The 22,345-nt window shown below is 35.3% G+C and overlaps 3 protein-coding genes across 5 annotated transcripts; 1 reads left to right on the top strand and 2 right to left on the bottom strand.

The window, feature by feature from the left end:
• Positions 1-250: 250 nt before the first annotated feature.
• dtd1 (D-aminoacyl-tRNA deacylase 1) lies at positions 251-4,282 on the bottom strand. 2 transcript variants are annotated; one of them, XM_007244176.4, is made up of 6 exons: positions 4,050-4,282; positions 2,639-2,729; positions 2,314-2,549; positions 1,813-1,910; positions 1,080-1,241; positions 251-926 (listed from the first exon to the last, which is right to left on the bottom strand). In XM_007244176.4, the coding sequence occupies exons 1-5, from the start codon at positions 4,126-4,128 to the stop codon at positions 1,086-1,088; spliced, it is 660 nt and encodes a 219-aa protein (XP_007244238.2). In that variant the 5' UTR covers positions 4,129-4,282; the 3' UTR covers positions 251-926; positions 1,080-1,085. The 2 variants fall into 2 exon arrangements, with proteins under 2 accessions (XP_007244238.2, XP_022531094.2); XM_022675373.2 differs by having other exon boundaries at positions 251-964; positions 4,050-4,277.
• Positions 4,283-5,344: 1,062 nt separating this feature from the next.
• Positions 5,345-6,856, bottom strand: LOC107197510 (small integral membrane protein 26-like). The gene is made up of 2 exons (XM_049479834.1): positions 6,610-6,856; positions 5,345-5,957 (listed from the first exon to the last, which is right to left on the bottom strand). Exons 1-2 carry the CDS (start codon positions 6,719-6,721, stop codon positions 5,779-5,781), a joined length of 291 nt encoding a protein of 96 aa, XP_049335791.1. The 5' UTR covers positions 6,722-6,856; the 3' UTR covers positions 5,345-5,778.
• A 1,473-nt stretch (positions 6,857-8,329) lies between these two features.
• Positions 8,330-21,706, top strand: sec23b (SEC23 homolog B, coat complex II component). Of its 2 annotated transcripts, none has more exons than XM_007244177.4 (19): positions 8,330-8,495; positions 10,754-10,979; positions 11,947-12,004; positions 12,114-12,200; positions 12,336-12,572; positions 13,200-13,282; positions 13,403-13,547; positions 14,577-14,735; positions 14,848-14,963; positions 15,504-15,627; positions 15,742-15,822; positions 16,673-16,762; positions 16,873-16,979; positions 17,548-17,701; positions 18,350-18,427; positions 18,540-18,701; positions 18,806-18,892; positions 19,537-19,758; positions 20,616-21,706. In XM_007244177.4, the coding sequence occupies exons 2-19, from the start codon at positions 10,759-10,761 to the stop codon at positions 20,703-20,705; spliced, it is 2,301 nt and encodes a 766-aa protein (XP_007244239.2). In that variant the 5' UTR covers positions 8,330-8,495; positions 10,754-10,758; the 3' UTR covers positions 20,706-21,706. The 2 variants fall into 2 exon arrangements, with proteins under 2 accessions (XP_007244239.2, XP_015460023.2); XM_015604537.3 differs by lacking the exon at positions 8,330-8,495 and adding an exon at positions 10,457-10,592.
• Positions 21,707-22,345: the final 639 nt, after the last annotated feature.

Here is a 22,345-nt window from a genome sequence, read left to right as displayed (position 1 = left end):
CCCCAAGTTTTGCTTGTATATAACTGTCTTTTCTTTTCTCCGCTGTGTGTAACCTAATGTGCTTCTCTATTTGTGGTTTTTAATGCTTCAGAGCGTGGGATAGAAAATGAGGTTCTTTCACAAGAAGTACATTGTTCTTCACAGACACACATTTATATAAGCTCATCATACAGTTAAATTGTAACCCTGACACTGAAACTATTTCAATTGTAAAACTGTAAAAGCATTAGAAAAAAACGAGCAAATCATATTTAAGATTTAAGATTTAATTAAGAAGAAATAACATAATTCAGTATAAAAGGATAAGCTGACAGGCTAAAATGTAAAGGAATAAAATAAAAAGATAATAATTAGACTAGTAATATGTGTAAAATAAAAAATAAATAAAAGATTAAAAAGGTAAATGGTTAAAAGTAAAAACAAGGAAGACAACAAATAAAAGGAAAAAATAAATAAAATAAATAAAAACTCAACTAAAACAGTTACAGGCTGTCTAAAGGTTGTTAGAAATCAGTTTCAAAGAAGTAGTCCCATAATACCACAAGTGAAATTCACATACATTTTCTACCTTCAAAATAAAGACATGACTCTTGTCTATTGTCCATGTTCATATATATATATATTTTTTTATTAAATACATTTCCACATGTATACATTGGACAGTATACTACAACAGCTTAATAAATATTCACATTTTGCTCCAAAACAGCATGAATGTGGTTTTTCATATCCCAGCCAATTTCACCCTGTCATCCGTCTGCTTCATAGGTCCTGGTGTTTTAAACAATCCAAGATTGAAAAATTAAGGCTGTACAGTTGGCTGTAAGGGTGAGCAAAGATGGGAGAATAACGATCATGATTATGTCATTAGCGTCTGGTTTACTTTCGCTACGCTGCCTGAAGTCCCTGAAGCTGGATGTCCATATCTGGAGGCGGGACAGATCAGTCCCAAATAAAGCAAGTCCTTGTTTAGAAACAGAAAAATAAACCAAATAATGTTAAGATAAAATTACAATCATTAAAATATATTGTATATGGGCGAGTTTGGGGAAGGTAATGGGTATATGTCTGTAATTCACCATTATCTATGGTTCTCTTTCTGAAGACACGTCTCCCTCTGCTCCGCTGCTGGCATTAGATTCAGCTTTAGAGCGCAGGGCACCCTTCTCCCTGCCCGACTCCAGGTTGCCTTTCGACCTTGTTTTCTCCTTACGCTGCTGCTGCTTTTCTAGTTTGGCGAGCTTATATTCAGAACAGAAAAAGGGGACAAAGATTCATAAAATAGAATTATAAACCACAATCTATGCATGAATTTGTCTCAAATATTTATTTTCTTGCACAGTTGTGCATCGGGGCCTCCCACTCATTTTTCTGTCCTTGTTAGAAACCGTTTTTACTCTCTTTAGGGTGAAGTTAACAGCATGGTAAGACCCAAGATTGAAATAAGATTTTTTTTTGTTTGTTTCTTTGCAATATCTTGCATTGAGTAGCCTTCCTTTCTTAACAAAAAATGCAAAATACAAAAAAGTGCATGTCTATAAAATCAGTTTAAAAAAACTCCTATGTAATTTTACATCAGTGTTTCTCAACTCTGGTCCTGACACCCCCTGCTCTGCACATTTTAGATACTTTTCCACAAATGGCAATGCATAAGCATGTTTAGATCATGATCATGATCAGACCAGATTGAATAAATTAATCTTTAAATAACTGTGTAATTGGCATTTTCATGAAAATATGTAAAAAATTAATTTCATGATTTACATATTTAGTAACTATCATAGAGTAATAAATGTAATAAAGATGTGGCACCTGTTTAGCATCTGTGGGCCCACTAGGAGATTCTAAACAAATGGTGACAGGTCCATCATTCTGAATGTTTACCTGCATGTATGCAGCAAACTGACCATCTGAAACCAAAAATAACAAAAATACTAAATTAAAAAGAGAAAAATGTTATCCACTAGCTGTGAACAATTCTGCACTTTACAAAGGTAACTAACAGGTAACAACATACTTCAGTTTAAATACTATCAGTTTAAATACAGCTCTATATCATATGTTTCAATATATCATATTTCAAATCCTCTCATTGGTGGATTTTTGTTTTCTTAAAATTACTTAATTGATTTGATTAATTGTGGTATGACTTAAAATGCAGCAATCAGCAATCAAACTTGCTTCTACAAAATATCAATAGACACGCTGACATGACTGGTGGGTTTGTGGACTCATAATTACTTTTTGGTCAACATTTATACAACTTCTTACAAATCCAAATAAAACCCCAACAGAACATGAATTCAGCCTCACCTTTGATGAGCTCTGGCTTATATACAGTCCTCATCTGCTCCAGAATGCTGTTGTAAAAGGGCTGGGCTAATTCTGCAGTCAGGGCTGAATGGAAGTCAGGCTTGTTGCCTTTGAGAATACACTGCAGTGTGAACTGACTCACACACAACACCTCCAGCTCTTTATCCATTACACTCCGACTCCACGCACGGCCATTCTCATCCTCAAACACACGGAGGTTCAGGATCTTACGCACTCTGAAGAACACACAGACATAAATATGGACATTAATTACATAAAGTAAAATTAAAGAATAAAATATTTCATTGCATCCAGCTATACTTACATGTAGTCTGCATCTTTTTGTGTGTCTTCAGCTGATATTCCCAGCAAAATGCAAAGACCCCTCCCAATGGAGCTGATCTGATCCTCTCCAACTAATAATATTACAGAGAAATTAAAAGAGATACAGTTATCATGCATAAGCACCAACTAAAATGGGCTAAAAAACTTAGTCACAATAAAAAAAGTACTGGGACATTTACTTATTAATTGTTTTCTTTGGAATCAAATTATTCAGAGATGTTTAGAATTATTTTGTATATTTTTGTATATTTCTGTTTTTACTGTGCAGGCGAGGCATGCTACTAGGTTTTGGAGAACAGCTGTGAGAATTTGATTGCATTCAGCAACAAGTGTTAGAGATGTCAAGTGTTGGTGCTCCAATTCATCTCAAAACTATTAGATGGAAAGCTATCATAAAACAGTACATTAAGAAAGGAAATTTGTGTTTGGTAGATTCAGTATTTTTTTGTGTAACAATGCTTCTTGCCAGCAAATTTTATACCACTGGGAAATCTATTAAGTTCTCTTTTAAATGGAGCCACATTTGTAAGGAACATGTATTTGTGGAATGAGCGGCAGAGCTGAGGATGTGGGTTGTGCTCATGAAAATTTTCTTTCTGTAATAACTACATAATACAGTACTGTACTTTTATTTCAGTACTTGAGTACCGGTACTACATTTTAGAAACAACTACTACTGCAATACTTAAGTACAACAAAAATGTTAAATACCTAAGTACTTTTATTCAAGTGTGGAGCTTAAAGAACACTTGAATTTCTACTTAAATCACTTTTTTGACAGACCACTTGTAATTATAGTCATGTCTGGCTCTCTAGTACTTTATAACGTTACATCTCTGCAAATGTGGCTCCATTTAAAAGAGAACTTAACATGCTTTCCAGTGGTATAATATTTATCGGCAAGAAGCATTGAAGAAATAATCCACCACACACAAACATCCTTACTAAACGTGCTATGTTTACATTATATTACCTCTCTAGTCAGTAATGTTCTACAGGGACTACACACGCTGTGTGTGTGTATTTGCACAGCTGTGTCAGCAATAAACTTTCGTGGCTAGTTTCCATACTGAGCCACGTTGACTGTGCTGTATCAGAAATGCTCAAGATCTTAAGAAAAACAGTAAAATTATTTAGTTATGCATGTGTGTGTGTGTGTTTTATCAGTTACTGCCTAAACCCGCTGGTCTAAATCAGAGCCCGTCCACTAAAATAACCCCACGCCTTGTTTAGAGTTAGCAGGCAGGGGCTAGTTAGCATTAGCTCCCACAGCCCCATTCATTCATTAGCGCACATCACGCTCTTCACAAAGGGCCATACCACAGAGTTAACCCGGCCCAGGTTTTAAACACCCCGCGCTGTTAAACACAGCTGGCTTTATTCAGGTTTACCCGTAACGCTCGCTTTAGTGACCCTCTGAACGATTGCTTTCATTGTTGCTGTCAGGAGTTCCGCTTTCCCAGCATTCATTAGCTACCTGCATCATCACTCCACACAACAGCGGGCGCGTCCCAAACGTACATCATGCTGCCTACTTAGGCAGGATTCTGAGGAGGAAAGACTCTCAGTTATGTCTGAATGTAAGCTTTGCAATCCTTGCCTTCTGCTTTATTGAGTGAAAGTACTGATTACAAATGCCAGCTTATAGAGAGGAATTGGTGCCAAATTAAGAAGCAAACACTTGATATGTTTATCAAAACACAAGAATTTCCATTTTTAAAACCAAACGCTGAAATAACGTGATGCTTCTTACTGAGTTTTATTCTGACTGGTTTCTTAGCCCCGCCCCACGTTCAGTAGTGGGTTCTGATTGGACAGTGATTACATTTTATATTGGCACGAATATAGTACTGCCCCTAGACAAAAGGCAATCCTGTGCATTGTAATTACAACGCATTTGAGCTGATTGCATTTTAACTTAAGTTTTGAAAATGTAAATTCTTGTGTATTGTTTTTCAATAAACAGATTAAGTGCAGTGAAATGTAATGTAATAGTGGCATCACATCACATCGTATTTTGCATGTTAGTAAGAAAAAACTTTTTTTTTTTTTAATTTTGCACCAATTTCTCTCCATACCAACACAAATAACCACTCATTTAAACACTAGCAGTGAGTTGTCATAGGAGGCATAGTCCAGATTGGATGATACATAACACTGATTATTGACATAAGGGTCAAAAGGTATTTAATTTTTTCAAGTAAAAAAAATACTGCATCAATTTGACATTGCTTGGTGATATTCCAATTCATAATTAGATTTTTGTCAACTCCGTCAGAAACATTAAAAGTATGTTATTTAAATTTTATCACGAGTGTATAGACCTTAAGTATTACACAATGTTGTGTAAAATAGTTAAATTATTCTAAATAATCCCATTGTAAGTAAAAATCCCATATGTATGGGTAATATTAAGAATATACAATCAGTGTTCTTAGGCAAATAAGAGCAAAAATCTGATTTAACACATCCACACAGCCAAAAAATCTGCTTTGAGCCACTGAAGGTAATTTGAACCCCAGACTAAACTGATTAACTGTATTAGGTGTAGCTTTAGAACAATCCAACACAAAGCCCAAAAAACACCAAGTTAATTAAAACAGTAATCCAGTAGTCTTTGATTTTCTGTGGTTAACAATAGTTGTCAACGATTGTTGTCTGGTGTGATACAAAGCAGAAAGAGCTGTTCTTTGTTCTGTGTTTTTAATTGATGTTTCTTCAAAACTGCAATTTTCTAAATGACACTGGCTGTTCACAACTCATCAACAGCCTGATGGGTGTAGCCACTTCATATATCCTGCTTCAACAGTCACAAAGTCTATTTTCAGCAATGTTGTCAGTTCTGATGGATAGCACAGTTAAACCAAACACTAACAATACTCTCATTTTAAATAATTTCCAAATATTACAAACTTGATCAATGACAAGAAAAAACAACATTCAGAGATCAAATTGCATTGATTTTACACAGCAAAAAATACAGAAGCTGATGACTTTCTTTTATAGTAGGCACAAATACTTTATATATTTTACATTAGATTTTTTACTTTAAACTGAAACTTTGAAGAAACAGTCCAGTTCACTCATTCTTCTTTCAGTCCTTAAACCAGTTTTAAGTCCTTATTTATCATCAGTTTGAGGTCCTGAAGAGCTGTCATCTGCCTTCCGGAAAAGGTTCAAAAATCTTGTAGAATACGGCACAAAATTGTTTTCTTTGTAGACCATTATGGTCGTAGAATGTGGTGTTTCAATCTTTTTCACGTTTGGCCGTGTGTCTTCCTCCATTTCAGGCATTTGAACTACAAAAAAAAAGTTTAGAATTAGAGTTTGTGGGATTAAATGCATATGGATCTACGATTTAACACATCTGAACGAGTAGATTAACTAACATCATCCCTTTGTTAGGCCATCTTGCTACTTTATTCATAAAGTTTTAAGGGTTTGGAAATCAATATTTGGTGGAATAGTCCTGGTTTTTAATCACAGTTTTCATGCATCTTGGCATCATGTTCTCCTCCACCAGTCTTACACACTGCTTTTGGGTAACTTTAAGCCTTTACTCCTGGTGCAACAATTGAAGCAGTTCTACTTTGGTTTTCAATTTGGTAAACTCGAAGAAAATCATATATTTTTAAGTGGTCTCCAATTTTTTTCCAGAGCTGTACCTAAAATTATATCCATATGCAAAATGCACATTTCTATTTGTCAGAATTACATGAACTATATTATAAATTACGATTTGTACTGAATATAACAGTTTGGATACCATATAAACCAAGTGACGAGACAAAATGATATTAAAGATAGTGAGAAGTGAGTAGTCAGAATGGATTTGTAGATCTGTTAAACTGATATAATTAATAATAAAGATCGTAGCTGATTTTGTACTGAGTGTTTGTATTTGTATTAAAGAGCTGAAACTGTGGGTTTGACCTCATGCTGTCCGCTTACCCGGCGGGTCGTTTCTGTGCGTGTATCTGTAGTACCCGTAAGACCCGAGCATAGTCCAGACTCCGACCGCGTACACCATCGCGGCGCGCTTATTCCACTTCAACGCGTCCATACTGTTTATTCCTTTATTACAGTTTATTCCTTTTTTACAGTTTATTTAACAATAAAACAACCTTAGCAAGGCTAAAGCTAATGTCATTTGAAGTATGCAACTCCAGCAGGCGTATGTGGTACGATAAAAGACCCACTGTCAAAATAAAAGTCTGAATCCAGGGCCTACTATATATTTTTTATTTTAATAAAGTGCACTGCTGTAAGGATGTATGATGTATGATGCATTGGTGAAAAATATTCTAATAATTTAAATTTTATATTGAAAAAAAAAAAAACAATAAAAAAAACAATAATAGAAAAAGAATTATTGTACTCTTAAGCTCGATAACTAAATACTTTATTGATCCCAGAGGGAATTCTAGACTTCAGTATCTAGTACACAGAAGTTACAAAAAATGATAAAATAAAATAAAACAAATAAATCTACAATTAAATATAAAGGAAAAAAAAGTTATTTTATTAAAAGAGTTATTTTATTGTCTGTAAAATGGAAGTAGTAAAGTTAAACACAGTCAAACAACAATGTACACAATGTACAATAAGTTGACATGTATTTATTTATTTATTTATTAATTTATTTATTGAAACTTTATCACATGTATGTAATAAATAAACTGTATTGGATGATTCAGGACAAAGTTTATTTAATTGACAATGATTTTAAAAATTAAAACCTAATTTCCACTGTTAACCCTGCAAAATTTCCACCAATATTAAATTAAACTTAAGTCACTCCGACTGTAGAATGTAGAGATGTCAGGGGATTAACACAGTCTGTACTGTATTTCTGACCCCTTATTGTTGTCTTTAAACGTAAAAATGTTAATTTAATTACATTTCAAAGGTAAAGACTTTTTCATAATACATGATGCATCCTTGAATTATAGCTTTTTAAGAGCTGGTAAGGATCCATGATAAGCAGTAGTTGGCGATTTAAGTTTTTTTGTCCCTCTCCTTTAAGCAGCCTCAGTCTGCCACTGTGTTATGGCAACTTCCAGCATGATCATGCATGTGACATGGTAAAAGTTGCCTTAAACTGGTTTCATGAACACAACAGTAAGTTCAGTGTTCTTTAATGACCTCTCTAGTCAGGAAGCAAAAACAGAAGTGGTAAAAAAGAAATAAGCATAACGTTTACTTCAACCAGATTGTCTGAAGAAGTTTTTGAACTTGTGAAGTCTTGTGAAATCCATGGCATGAAAAAATATAGTTGTTGTAACGTCAAAGGGAAGGAATCACTATATGTTCAAATATTTGATGGCACCTCATGTAATGAATGAACTGTAAGTCCCTGTATATATATATATATATATATATATATTTTTAGATATAACAAATTATTTTCAAATAAGTACAAAGGATAATAAAATAACTAAGTATATTTTAAAATATAGGTTTGAAATGTTTTCCTTTTGATTCCTAATATTTTGTTTAATGTGTATGTTATGTGTTTATATTGATTTATATGGAAACCTGGTATATACAAAGCCCTGTCAGCACTTCCTCTCTCTGATGTAGGTTAAAAGCGCAGAGGCGTCATTAGCGTGGGCGGGGCGTTTTGATTGGCGTCAGTCTGAAAGGACCAATGGCGAAGTGCAGAATATGTAGTAACACGTCATTCTACTGCTGGAGCTTCAGGAACTGGTGCTGCCGGCGAGAAGTTACCATTTGATTTATGATTATCTGTCCTAAAGCTCGGGATTCAGTATAGATGAGCTGTTTATAGATTATTTATCGAGGCTGTGAGACTGTGTAGCGGATTTAACTGAAAGGTAAGACCGGGTGCTTCTCTTTACCGGAGCCGCTGAGGCCGCCGGGGCTCACAGCTCGGGGACCGGGGCAGTGCGGCGGATTATCTGTCGGCTAGCCTGCTAGCTAACCTAACTAGCTCATAGTAACAAGTGCAGAGGAGCCCAACGCTGTTTAATAATATTGTATGTAAAGTATAAAGTTTGTTTTTACAGCTAACATTATTATTTGTTTATACAGCTAACATTTTATTATAATATACATTGATATACCTAGCTGACTGTACTGTTTTTAATCGTAGCGTTAAATGAATGGCGTTAGCTTCAGTTTCACATTCAGCTAGCCAACAGGCTATATCAGGTTAGCTTGCTAGTTAGCTAACCAGCTCCCGTTAGCTGCTTAGCTAAGCTAACGTAGCAATCTAGATATACATTAAGTTTTAACGTTGCGAAACATCGATGTAATGACCGTTATACATTATCCTGAATACGTTACACAGATAAAAAACGTATGTTAATTTTTTATCGTTAATTTACCATCTCTAGTGCACTGAAACAATGTTGCTCGACGTTAAAATTGATTTACTAGTAAATATTGATTTAACATTGATTCAACGTTATATATTTAGTAACTGTTGTATGTGTTAAAATATATTTGTATGAAATATATATATATTCTATATGTTGATTCTGTTCTTATAGCTTGCATTGAGCCCCAAACCTTTAAAGGCTACATATTACAATCAGAATTATAACTTTAGCCAATGCCTATTAGCAATATAAATTACAGTAAGGTTGTTTAAACGTTTTCCATCATCAGCATTCAAATATGTAATGTAACCAAAAAAACTCAAAACATGTTATTAAATGTTTTTGCTGTCAGGGAAGATAATTACAAGTTTGCTCACAAAGCTAAGCTTACCTAACTTAACCTTTTGTTAATCTGTTTTAATTCCTTTGAAAATATCAGTTTTCAAAATAGTTCCAGAATATTTTAAAAAGATTTATAAAAAGCACATTTGCACTGGGTATAATGTCAAAATGTATTAAAATCAAGTGTACACTGTACTGTGATCGATATGCTTGCATCAAGCTTTTTTTGTTGTGATATTATGTTATTATGCATACATAATCCAAAAAAAAGAGTAGTAAGTGTGATACTTGAGTTTGGGATGTAGTTGAACTAATACTAAAAATATGTAAGACAAAAATCTCGTTGAGTGCAGCAATTCATTAAATTTACTACGTTTCTGTCCACCACTGGTTACAAGCAGTTTGGGATTATGTATGTAAACGTTGTAAGCAAACGTTTGCTGATGGTGTGTTAGACATCCTATTAACACTCCTGTTACTTTCAGCTGTTAGGGAATAATGCAGCAATAATGTTCCTGGGTCAGATTGATCTGGTGCACCAAAATTAACCCTTACTTAAGCTCAATTAATATATCTCCAATCAATAATTAGTGTCATAAAAATATTAAATTTTACATGCTTTGATTCACTAGCCAACAATGTTTTAAAAAGTAAACATGTTGCAACACTTTAAAATAAGTACATTTTCATTTTCATATTTGTTTTATTTATTAAGCCAATCTGAAAATGATTCATGCCTCACAGATAATTAAACATAATATATATTAATTCTTTACACTTTAAACTTGTAGGTTTTTCCTACAACAAAATGAAATGGTAATACTGGTATTTATAAAGAGTATTTAAACCTATTCTGGTAGCAGCAAGTAAATACTGAAACAAAAAACAGCCAATACAGGATAAACCCTAACAAACTGAAATCTTTGTGTTCTCATAATAATTAACAACCAATCATCAGGAGAGCAGGAGATATGAACTGATCGTCTGGTCGTATTGACTCTGCAGAGTGCAGCGTGTCATTTGGTTCAGAGGTTAAAGTTCAGCTCCATCCAGCTGTCTTCTGTGATTCAGTGATTTCAGTACAGCCAGCCTGTCAGCAGCCTGCGGAGTTTACTGTAGGTGTGCCCCAGTGTGTAGAAGGAGTGACGTATCTTAGAAATAAATAGCTTGAAACGTTTCTGTGAAGCATTTGGCTCATGGCGTCTTTTCACTAAAGCGACTATAGGAAGAAATGTATTGAATGAGCAGGTGTGTCTTTCTCCTGTGCAATTTTAGACTTCATGGTATGTTGTAGATCCAGTTAGGATGCATTAGCCAGGTGTATCTCAGACTCAGGGTATAAAAGGCTCTGTGAGTCATTGGTGTCTCAGTTTTCTCTTTCTCTGGCTGCTTGCACTGTTTCCCTACAGATAAAATGGCAACGTTTCAGGAGTTTATTCAACAGAATGAGGATCGTGATGGGGTGCGATGCAGCTGGAACCTCTGGCCCTCCAGCAGGTTGGAGGCCACGCGAATGGTGGTACCAGTATCCTGCCTTTTCACCCCCCTTAAAGAGCGGCCCAACCTGCCTCCGGTACAGTACGAACCCGTGCTCTGCAGTCGAGCCACCTGCAAAGCCGTGCTCAACCCACTCTGGTAAGTGGATATCATGTATATGTATATACAGCAATTTGTGTTGGATTTAGATATACGGTGTAGATTTTATGCTTTTGTATTATTGTACATTACTCCTGGAATAAAATTATTTCCGTTGTATGACTCTGGGAAGGGGGTCAATAAAGGTTCTGTTGTTGACTTTATGTTTAAGAAATAGCTGCAGGTCATTCTAATGTACTGTGTTATTCCATAAGCAAAAGCTTTTTGTGTTTTTATTTTTTATTTTTCTTTATTTTTAAATTATTTTTTAAATCAGTATTCAATTTTATGAAAAAAAAAAAAAAACTAACACTACCTGGCCCTGTATGAAAAAGGTAGAGAGAGCCTAGAAAGGAATAAAAAACTATTTCAGTGGCACCGGAAACAACAGTGAGATAAGAACTACAAATGGAAAAATGTTTTTTTTTTCCTAGTGCACCCAGATGCCGAGCTTCCACTAAAAGCATGATTACTCATCACAGAATTTGCAAAAGAGCCCACACAAACTTTGCACACCTAAAAGATAAGGTTCATGATTCCACTGTTTGACAAACCTTGTGGAGGAATCTTATCTTTGGGAGAGTTTCAAGGCTGATCAAGAGGAACAGAGGGATATGCAATTTATTGTAAAGCATGTTAGAATGAAGTGAATCTCCCAGCATTTCACAACAAAAACATCATGCCAACAGTCAAACATGATGGTGGTTGTGTGATAAAAATCTGGGTGTTTTCCACCTAATTAATAATAAAACTCATGCTCCAAAATTGAAACCTTTAAGCTCGACTAACGTTTGCAACTAAACACAAGGACTAAGAATCCTGAAATGCTGTACTAGCTGTTAAGCATGGTGGTGGTAGCATCATGCTCTGGGGTTGTTTTGCTGCAAGTTAAACTGATACAGTGTACAGAGTGGAGGGGATTATAAAAGGACTAGCTATATAATATTTTGATTTTTTTTTTTTATAGTCAAGTGGACTTCAGAGCTAAGATTTGGGCGTGCAATTTCTGCTTCCAGAGAAACCCTGTAAGTACACTATTGGACAATGACAATTTAAAAAATAGTCAAATAATATTTATAAACAGTTTAAGCCTGAATGAATGCATGTATTCTAATCATGCTGTCTTTGTTTCAGTTCCCTCCATCATATGCAGGCATCTCAGAAGTTAATCAGCCTGCTGAACTAATGCCACAGTTCTCCACAATTGAGTACATAGTACAGGTAATAACTGTATATATGATCTGTTTATTTATTTCCTGCATATTATTAACAGATATTCTCTACCACATTCATTATTGCTCACTCAAATAGAGTTACTATATTTAATACATGTAATTTCTGTGTGTCTCTCTGTAGCGTGGTCCTGCAGCTCCACTGGTCTTTCTGTATGTGGTGGACACATGTCTAGAGGAGGAGGACCTACAGGCCCTGAGGGAGTCTCTGCAGATGTCTCTCAGTCTGCTGCCACCAAACGCTTTAGTGGGGCTGATCACTTTTGGGCGCATGATCCAGGTTCATGAGCTGAGTTGTGAGGGCATCTCTAAGAGTTACGTCTTCCGCGGGACCAAGGAGCTCACTCCCAAACAGATACATGTAAGGAATGAGAGATATGTTGAATGTGTTTATGCTATGTACTCAAATAGCAAAGAGACGATATATCAGCAATAGAAGTTATAGCGATTAATGATATTATTGTCATTTTAAGACCATTTTATGCCATCAGACCCATTTAAAAAAGTAATAAACCTTTTTATGTATTAAGAATATTTTGGCTTTAAAATTGGAATGTATATTGTTTAAAAATCCTGATTTATTAATTTGACTGAATAAAATTGTCAACATATTAAACATAAAGGGCATAACTGAGGTCAGAGAAAAATGCTTGCTCTTATATCCACATATTGAGCAATAAGTCGATAGTGTAATTATCGTGACAGGCCTACACCAAAATAAAAAAAAAATCTCCTTTGTTTTACCATTGTTTAAATTAAAAAGCCTCTAAAAATACTTGATACTCTTTAAAAAAAACTCATTGTTCAGAGTTAAGGTTTCTTTTTTAGTATTTTTTCTTTACTTAGCTAATCGCCAATTGGTTTTGTGGCCATTTTCCGCCAAATAATACTAATTTTGAATATTAATTTTATCCGTATGCTACTTTGAATTGTCCACAGTGTTATGGCAAAATGCTAAAACAGTAGTTGTGTCCTTCAATTTTTTTAGGAGATGCTTGGTCTGATGAAGCCAACAACTTCAGGACAGCAAGCCCGTCCTCCTGTCCCTCAAGAGGCTGCTGCGTCCTGCAGGTCAGACCCTCTTACTTTTTAGCTCAGTATCTATTATTATACAGATTATACAGGTTTATATACATTATAAATGTATAATCTAGGCATTTAGAAATTTAATTGGCTCCACTGTTGTCTCAGATTCCTTCAGCCTGTACATAAAGTGGATTTGAATCTGACTGATCTACTTGGTGAGCTGCAGAGGGATCCCTGGCCGGTTCCACAGGGAAAGAGACCCCTTCGCTCCACAGGCATCGCACTCTCCATTGCAGTAGCACTGCTAGAGGTACTGATATGATTCTTAGATTGTTAGATTGTATTCTGTTCATTCCCAAAACAGAACAAATGTTATCAAACCCCAGGCGTCAGTTTATTGAACTGTACAAGGACAAGGGCAAGATGATCTGTAACACAAGAACACTGTGTCTCTGGTATGACCCAGCAGTGCACCCTGCTATCATAACCGTTACAGTGTTTCTCCTGTAGAATTTTATTGCATCAGTGTTTTTCTCCTCTGTGTGTTTGTTCATAAACAGTCCTTTTTAAAAATCATACTACTACGTGTAATCCTGACATGGAAACAACATGGAGAGGAACTTAAACACTGAGCCAGCCAAACAAACCAAATGAGCAACCCGAGAAGCTTTATCTATTCATACCATTGTTAATCAAAATAGTCATTTATTAAAGGGGAACTTCATTGTAAAGTGGACTTTTGTTTTAGTAAAACATGATAATAAGTTCTTACCTTTGATGAAGAGCACACCTCCGTTTTCCCACAGCGTTCTGAGATCCAGAAATTTTAACAGTTTGTCCAAACACCTTTTAGACTTGGTGATACGGGGCATAATTTACCCTGATAAATCACTTTTTCCACTGTTATCCAGCTCCACACCTTCTTGCTAGAACCCGGAGAGCTGGAAACTACTTTTTAATATGTTTTACTACGTCAATTTTCCATTTTATATATATAAAATTTTTAACCCATGCCTTATCTTGCATATAAAGCTGGAATGTAAAGGTCAAAGGTTTGTTCTTTTAGTTTAAAGCAGTCGGTCATCATGTTGGCTTGTACTTTGTTCCTCCTGCAGTCATCAGTATGACATAACAGTTCGGATTTTCTAATGAACTCTGAATGCTGGAGTTTGATAACAGAAGTACAGTGAGAGATGATTGTTTAGCTGCCTTTAGATTACTTTAGATTATTTGTTTTTTCATGAAATGAATAAAATCAGTGAAACTACTGTATTTGCATACAGTATAAATAAGTAAATAAAGTAACATAAAGTTCATAAGTATATTTGCCTTGTTTTAGGGTACATTCCCAAACACTGGAGCTCGCATGATGCTTTTCACGGGTGGGCCTCCCACCCAGGGTCCAGGCATGGTGGTAGGAGATGAGCTGAAGACTCCAATCCGCTCATGGCACGACATTCAAAAGGACAATGCCCGTCATATGAAGAAGGCTATCAAAGTAAGTGTAGAGGAAATAGAGATTATGTATTAACTTTGTGTGTTGTTATGCTATATTTAATTTTTATAATATGTATGAAATATTTAATATGGAACATTCCCTGAATTTGTAGTACCATGAGGCTCTGGCGAACCGTGCTGCAGTGAATGGACACAGCATTGACATCTATGCCTGCGCTCTGGACCAGACTGGCTTACTGGAGATGAAGTGTCTGTCCAATCTTACAGGGTAAGCATGTGAACACATACTTAACACTTCTATTGTGAAAAGGAAGTATACTTAAATGCATTACAAGTATGTTTAAATTATATAGATATATTTTCAATTTAATATACTTTCTTTGTATTTCTATAAAATGTATTTGTAAGCAATATGCTTTAAATTATACATTATGTTGATAGAAATATATATAGTGGCATAAAATACTGCTTAAGGTGCACTTTAGTGTTTTTTTCCCCAGTAGCATTTGGGTGTACACAATATATGCATCAATACACAAAGTAGTACATTTACAATATACTTCAAGTGTATTAAAAAGGTGTTTAAAAATCACAAATTAAATCTACTTAAGTTAGCAGAAGTAGCACTCAAAAGTGCAGTTTGATGATTTTGTAATAACTTTGTTATGCTGTTTTATCAGTTTTATGTTTGTGGCATTTTTTTTTTTTAAATGCCAATTTTCGCAATAATTTCTGAAATGATCTATTGTTCACAAAAAATGTGTCATGACAGCCCTACGTTATTAATATTGTAATTTTTTGTTAACAGAGGACACATCGTCATGGGAGACTCCTTCAACACCTCTCTGTTCAAGCAGACATTCCAGAGAGTCTTCAGTAAAGATTACAATGGGGAGTTTCGCATGGCTTTTGGAGCCAGCTTAGAAGTGAAGGTATTTGAAGAATTAAAAAATATAATTCAATAATTTCAGTACCTTAGATATAAAGAGATTATTTATATTGATTACTGGTAATTAACTGTTGGATTTTATCTGCATCTCTCATAGACCTCAAGAGAGCTGAAAGTGTCAGGAGCGATTGGTCCTTGTGTATCTCTCAACGCTAAGGGACCCAGTGTTTCTGAGAACGTAAGTAGTCTGGCTGCCATCTTGATACACTTACACCTCATTAATACTGAATAAGACATACGAGAACTAAGAGTGTGAACTGTGCAGGAGCAGGTTTTCCCACAAAGTGTCTAGTACTATTAGGTGTACCTAAAAAGCCTTTAATTTTCTCAAAAATTGACAGTGTACCTTATCTGGTGCGCCTTATGTATGAATTCTACCAGTGAGGTATTAAGGAGCAGTAGAGTCGAGAGTACCACTCTGCTAAAGTACAGCGTTATTCAGTAGTTTCAGGGAAGTTTCTCCAGCAACAAAACTTGAGCAGCATTAGCATTAGCTGCTAACCACAGCGCTAGCTTTTTTGCCATTCAGAGTTGAGGATTACAGACTGCAGTCTGCACGTTTACCGCACTCAGGGTTTCTCACTGTCGGGCGGCATTTACAACCGTTAGCGGTTAGCCGCTAATGCTAATGTAACTGCACCCAGGCTTGATTAAAATCTTAAAATGTAAGTTTACTGTAAATAAATGCCATGCGAGACCTGCTAAATTAGAAGGGAGACATGGTGACACCCCTTTTTTCTTACTGTTGTCGCTAAAATTCGTCTAATAATCTGCTGCGCCTTGTAGTCCATAAAATACTGTATCTTTGTTTTTTTTGTGTGTTTGTCCTCATTTAGTAGTTTGTGTTCATACAGAGTGGGTATCTACAGAGTTTATATTTTAAAAAGCTATATTTTATCTGTAAAAAATTCTAAAATACAAATGGGCTCAGGCCCAACAGTAGGAAAGGGAGTATGGATAATACATCATAAACAAGGCCCAATGCCTAAAAAAAAATCTAAAAGAAGTCTTCTCTTTTATGTTTGCAGGAGATGGGAGTTGGAGGTACCTGCCAGTGGAAGATCTGTAGTCTCAACCCGTCCACCACCCTCGCTCTGTATTTCGAAGTGGTGAATCAGGTATGTTTCAATTTTGAGGTTAAAGAAAATAAAAAGACATAATGATTTGTTTAAGTGTTTCTTTTTGTTAAGTGTAGCTCACGGCTCTGTGGTCCATGTTTTTGTTGTAGCACAACTCTCCCATCCCTCAGGGAGGCAGAGGAGCCATCCAGTTTGTAACACAATACCAGCACTCCAACACACAGAGGAGGATCCGTGTTACCACCATCGCAAGAAAGTAGGCAGACTTAGACACAGTCTTCCCTCACATTAAAGTGTTGACCTATGTTTAGACCTGTCACAATGTATTGTTTTTTATTTAGAATATTTAGATTTATTAAGAAAGTATTAAGAATATTTACACATTGGAATTGTAAAATATATGTTTATATATCCAAAATAAATTAAACATGGAAAAAATAAAATTACTGCTGACCCAATAAACACAGTGGATAATATTGAGGTCAGCAAAAAATTTGCATATGTCTATTCATTGCAAGATGAATGGGCTGAGTACTGGCCTACTTGTATTTCAAGTTTTTGTTCTCATCTTGATGTCACGAGTGAATATACCCTGACGTGTATCACTAATATTTGCCTTAAAAACACAACACACAATTATCTCTGTGGAAACTTCTTCATGGAATTTTCACCGGAGGCTCTATCTGTTATTTTTCACTCTCAGTATTGACGTGGAGAATTTGGGTGTTTGCTTTACCTTTAAATAGATATTTGTGCGTGGTATGAGTGTGGTATGAGTGCGTCATTCCTGTCTAACCTGCTCGTTCTCTTTCCGCCACTCCCAGCTGGGCAGATGCACAGTCCCAAATTCAGCACATCGAGGCGTCGTTTGATCAGGAGGCGGCCGCTGTACTCATGGCTAGGCTGGGCGTGTTTAGGGCGGAGTCAGAGGAAGGCCCCGATGTTCTCCGCTGGCTTGACAGGCAGCTCATTCGCCTGGTGAGTTCTAACCTTTGTGTGGGATGTTTCTGAAACGCTGATGGTAAAATATGTGTGTAATGAATTGTGCGTAAAGTTTCGTATGAAGACAGTGAAAAGAAATAATAAAAAGTAGATTGTGTATTATCCCCCCAGCACCCCAGAAAATTGGAGACTTGTACCTTTGTTAATTGGCTCTGCAAAATTAGGGAGAACATAGTGAGAAGTTGCGAAAATATAGAGAAAAAATGGATTTATAGAAAACGTTAATTTTTTAATATAAAATATAGTAAATTTCTCCTGTAGTCCTGTATTCGTAATATATTGTAGAACTCACCTGCCTCGTTTCTTAATACATTATAAATTAGTATGTACAAAGGCTTTATGAATCCTATCTATTAAGTTACATACTTGTATTTTATAATGTTATGCATTAAAGGGTTCTGCCAATTAAGAGATATTATATATGCATTTATATCTTAAGTGCATTATATATTTGTTCCTAATGCATTTTGAATGAACAAAAAAAAAACATTTGAAGGAATCAGCAAAAATTATATTTACAGTAATTTACAGTTTTTGCAAACACCTTTGCAAGCCAATTGAATTATTATTATTTTTTTTTATTTTCTGACATTTAATCCTTTTTTTTTGTTTGTTTTGTTTCAGTGCCAGAAATTTGGACAGTACAATAAAGAGGACCCAAATTCCTTCAGGCTGTCAGAATCACTGTCTCTCTACCCTCAGGTGAGGCAACAACTCCCCATCTTACCTAATTAAACATGTCAATCCTTTAGTTTTATTTTATTTAAAAGTACTATTTAACATTTTCTAATCTTTTTTTTTCTTTCTATTGCAGTTCATGTTCCACTTGAGGAGGTCCCCATTCCTGCAGGTGTTTAATAACAGTCCAGACGAGTCGTCCTACTACAGACACCAGTTTGTGCGGCAAGACCTGACGCAGTCACTGATCATGATCCAGCCCATCCTCTACTCCTACTCCTTCCACGGCCCACCTGAGGTTTGTTTATACACCGCGTCAGGATCATATATGCATGAGAATATATGAGTTATTTATCAGTAGATGATTGATATATTTATTTCTCGTTTGTTGTTTTTTTGTAGCCTGTTCTTCTGGACAGCAGCAGCATCCTTCCAGATCATATTCTGCTGATGGACACTTTCTTCCAGCTGGTCATCTATCACGGAGAGGTGAGTTTGTTGGTGCATTGCCAAATCACATACCCATATCTATACTGCCACTTTATTAACACCATCTCCTTGTTTCTACGCTCATTTTCCACTTTATCATCCACCACTAATTATCACATCAGGGTTCTACCCTTTTGCTGTTTTTAGCAAAAGTCAGATTATATCTGTCTAGTATCATTTATTTTACTTTAATCATGGATATATGGATATATCTAGAGTGCACCATTAGTATCATAGTATCTGTTACAAATCTGATAAGATTCTTGTATTTTTTAATATCTGTTGGGGTGTGCTAAATCATTTCATATGCAATAATACAATTTCATTTTTATTTTGTTGCAAGAGTGCATTCTTGATTTTTTTTTTTAAATAATTCAATATTTTTTCATATCACTAAGAGTATAGTTATCGCAAAAATACCATGAAATATTGTGATATTATTTTAGGACTATATCACCCACCCCTAGTGCCTGCTGTGGTTAAGCAGTCTATATACATTTATATTATAAGAAAATTATCAATAAGGAAAATAAGAAAAGAAAAGAAAAGAATAAGGTGGACTAAAGACTATTTTTGTATTCATACAATTGCAACATGCTTCTATATGGATGAATTATTAATTAATTCCTTTACCCCCCCAATAGACCATTGCTCAGTGGCGAAAAGCAGGATACCAGGAGATGCCAGAGTATGAGAACTTCCGCCAGCTGCTGCAAGCTCCCGTAGACGACGCTCAGGAGATCCTGCAGACGCGCTTCCCCATGCCTCGCTACATCGACACAGAGCACGGTGGCTCACAGGCTCGCTTCCTGCTTTCCAAAGTCAACCCCTCCCAAACACACAACAACCTCTACGCCTGGGGACAGGTATGTTCATCATTCTTCATTTATGCTTCTGTAGATTAGATATGTAATTGCTTTGGGTGGAGTCTTTTAACCAGCTTGAGTGTACGGTGGATCATTAGGGAGGTTAAGTCAAGTCAAGTTAAGTATCTCCTAAACAACATAATAATGTAGGTAATGTAAAGGATGCAGTGTTAAATTAAATGTTAAATTAAGGCATGTCTTAAGTAGTGCTGTGTAGTGACGATAGATCAAAACACCATCGCGTAGTTCAAATTGGGTCTTTATATTTGACAGTAATTTATTAATGGATAATATTAGCAAATGGTAGTGAAGTGATCATACTAATTGTGTTGGGCTATAAATCTGTGACTAAGAGTTCTGTGATATTTTTAATATTTGGCATTCTTGGGTGTTTTCTTGTTCATAGCAATATCAAAGGCATTTTATATCGCTCAAAATTAAGAAATGTTATATATAAATTATATTATTATATAAATATTTGGTCATATTGTTCTGCCCTACACTGAACGATTACTCCACCTTAGTGTTTTATGTTTGTTAGAAATTAAACTTATGTTAAAACTGGTTTGCTTACCCATTCAATTTTAGTAGCTTATTATCTGTAGCAAATGGCCATGTTTGTTTTAAACTAGGCTACATTTAGATTGGTGCAACTGGCTAATGTTTTCCAAAGTTTATAGTATGACTTTTTTTATTATGTTTTTTTGTTTCTCAAGATGTTGGTAGTAGTATTAATTTTGTAGTGATGGTAGAATTTGAATAAGACTATAAATAGACAGTTTACTAACTCTAAAAAGGTTTATTGATTCTTACTTTCTTATATAATGTCTAACCAGTTCTATTTTAATTCCTAACAGGAGGCTGGAGCTCCCATTCTCACAGACGATGTCAGTCTCCAGGTCTTCATGGATCATCTAAAGAAACTGGCTGTTTCCAGCTCAGCGTAAAACATTCCTGAGGAAAGGACAATTAAATAACTGTGATCCTTCACTGCAGGAGGAAATTAACATTTACATTTCAGCCTTTACCCTTCACACCTTATGAAGTATTTTCATCAGAGATTGTGATATGACATTCCTTCATCCGTTCTTAAATGCACATAATTATAATAATAATAATTTTAAAGACTTTTGTCAAAAAGACTCTTCTGTCCAGCTGACCACTAGTTTTGATGCTATTATTTTCTGTTAGACATTTTTGAGCTGTATCTGACTACTGTATAACATGACTTCCTGTTTCCTGATTATACTGACCCAGTTTCAATGAACTTTAACCATGTTTTCCAAGATACATGAGTAGTATGTAAATGTGCACGCTGTATCCAAATCCAGGTTGCTCTGCACATAGATGGGAAATGCAGGTCAATTACAAAAAAGTTAGGAAGATGTATCAAATAATTTTACTAATGCTTTCAAACTCTATATCACAAGTGCATGTTCAAACTTGGGAATATTTGAACATTTTTTTTTCTTTAATAATGGGATATTATGTGATTTTTGTTATTTTTCTGACCTTTAAAGTGTCCATTTTAAGTTTGTGCTCATAGAACCAGACTGTGCATCACAATAATAATTTATTTACAGCGTACATTGTGTTCTGCACCCTTTCAGCCCTTTCAGTGTTGTTGTTTTTGCCTGTGTTTTATTTCCATGATTTAATAAAACCTCGGGTCACTTGGCTGTGCTCCACATCTCCTCTTTAAAGGGATGTTTGATGGAGTGAAAACACTGTTCTGATGAAGAAGTTTGATGCAGGCTTCTCCATGGTCTCTAGTTTTATCTCATTATGCATTGCAACATTCTGATGAACGTTCTCGATATAAACGTTGGTATAACTGGATGAATGCTCATGACAAGGATTTTAAATATTGTTAATGTATAGATTTACATTCCAGATGTAACTTTAACTGTAATTGTGAATCTTGTATATAAATATTATTACAATAACATTTTGCTTACTGTGGTGTGTTTGTTTGTCTGAAGAACACAAACAAATTTAGTAATTTAGTAAAAAATGTGAAACTAATATATTGTATAGATGTATTAAACACACACACTGATTTATTTTAAGTGCTTATTTATTTTATTATTCATGATTAAGCTTACAGCCAATGAAAACCCAGAAAATTATCAGAAAATTATAGAATATTATATAAGACCAATTGGTACTTTTGGCAGTGTGGGCAGTGTGCCAAATCCTGCTGGGAAATGAAATCCGCATCTCCATAAAAGTTGTCAGCAACAGAGGGAAGCAAGAAGTGCTGTCTATTTTGTGGGAAAACAAAACTGCACTGACTTTAGACTTGATAATAAAACACAGTGGATCAACACTAGCAGATGACATGTCTCTTAATTAACTCTTGATGAGTTCAGCACAGCTGTTAACTGAAAGGCTGAATTCCAGGTGACTCGACCTCATAAAGCTGACTGAGAAAATCCAGCAAAGATGTGCAAAATTGCTGTTGCAATCTGAGCAAGAGGAGCTACTTTGAAGAATTAAAAAAATAAAACACATTCTGGGTTATTTAACTCTATTTTTTTTTTGTCTTACATCCTAAACATTTTTTGTTGTTTTATGTTTACTATTA

Source organism: Astyanax mexicanus, chromosome 5 (assembly GCF_023375975.1).
Source record: "Astyanax mexicanus isolate ESR-SI-001 chromosome 5, AstMex3_surface, whole genome shotgun sequence".
In the NCBI taxonomy this organism is placed as follows: domain Eukaryota; kingdom Metazoa; phylum Chordata; class Actinopteri; order Characiformes; family Acestrorhamphidae; genus Astyanax; species Astyanax mexicanus.
The sequence above is the reverse complement of the archived record's forward strand: the minus strand, read 5'-3'. Positions and strand labels throughout refer to the sequence as shown.

What these genes read in the sequence shown, in the direction of transcription:
- LOC107197510 (XM_049479834.1), bottom strand. Translation starts at nt 6,721, where the DNA reads ATGGACGCGTTGAAGTGGAATAAGCGCGCCGCGATGGTGTACGCGGTC. An exon ending in GCACAGAAACGACCCGCCGG is followed by an intron (nt 5,958 to 6,609) that starts GTAAGCGGACAG and finishes TTTTTTTTGTAG; the next exon opens with TTCAAATGCCTGAAATGGAG.
- sec23b (XM_007244177.4), top strand. Translation starts at nt 10,759, where the DNA reads ATGGCAACGTTTCAGGAGTTTATTCAACAGAATGAGGATCGTGATGGG. An exon ending in TTGCAGTAGCACTGCTAGAG is followed by an intron (nt 13,548 to 14,576) that starts GTACTGATATGA and finishes GCCTTGTTTTAG; the next exon opens with GGTACATTCCCAAACACTGG. An exon ending in GACCCAGTGTTTCTGAGAAC is followed by an intron (nt 15,823 to 16,672) that starts GTAAGTAGTCTG and finishes TTATGTTTGCAG; the next exon opens with GAGATGGGAGTTGGAGGTAC.
- dtd1 (XM_007244176.4), bottom strand. Translation starts at nt 4,128, where the DNA reads ATGAATGCTGGGAAAGCGGAACTCCTGACAGCAACAATGAAAGCAATC. An exon ending in CACTAAAGCGAGCGTTACGG is followed by an intron (nt 2,730 to 4,049) that starts GTAAACCTGAAT and finishes TAATATTATTAG; the next exon opens with TTGGAGAGGATCAGATCAGC. An exon ending in GGCCCACAGATGCTAAACAG is followed by an intron (nt 1,242 to 1,812) that starts GTGCCACATCTT and finishes TCTGAATATAAG; the next exon opens with CTCGCCAAACTAGAAAAGCA.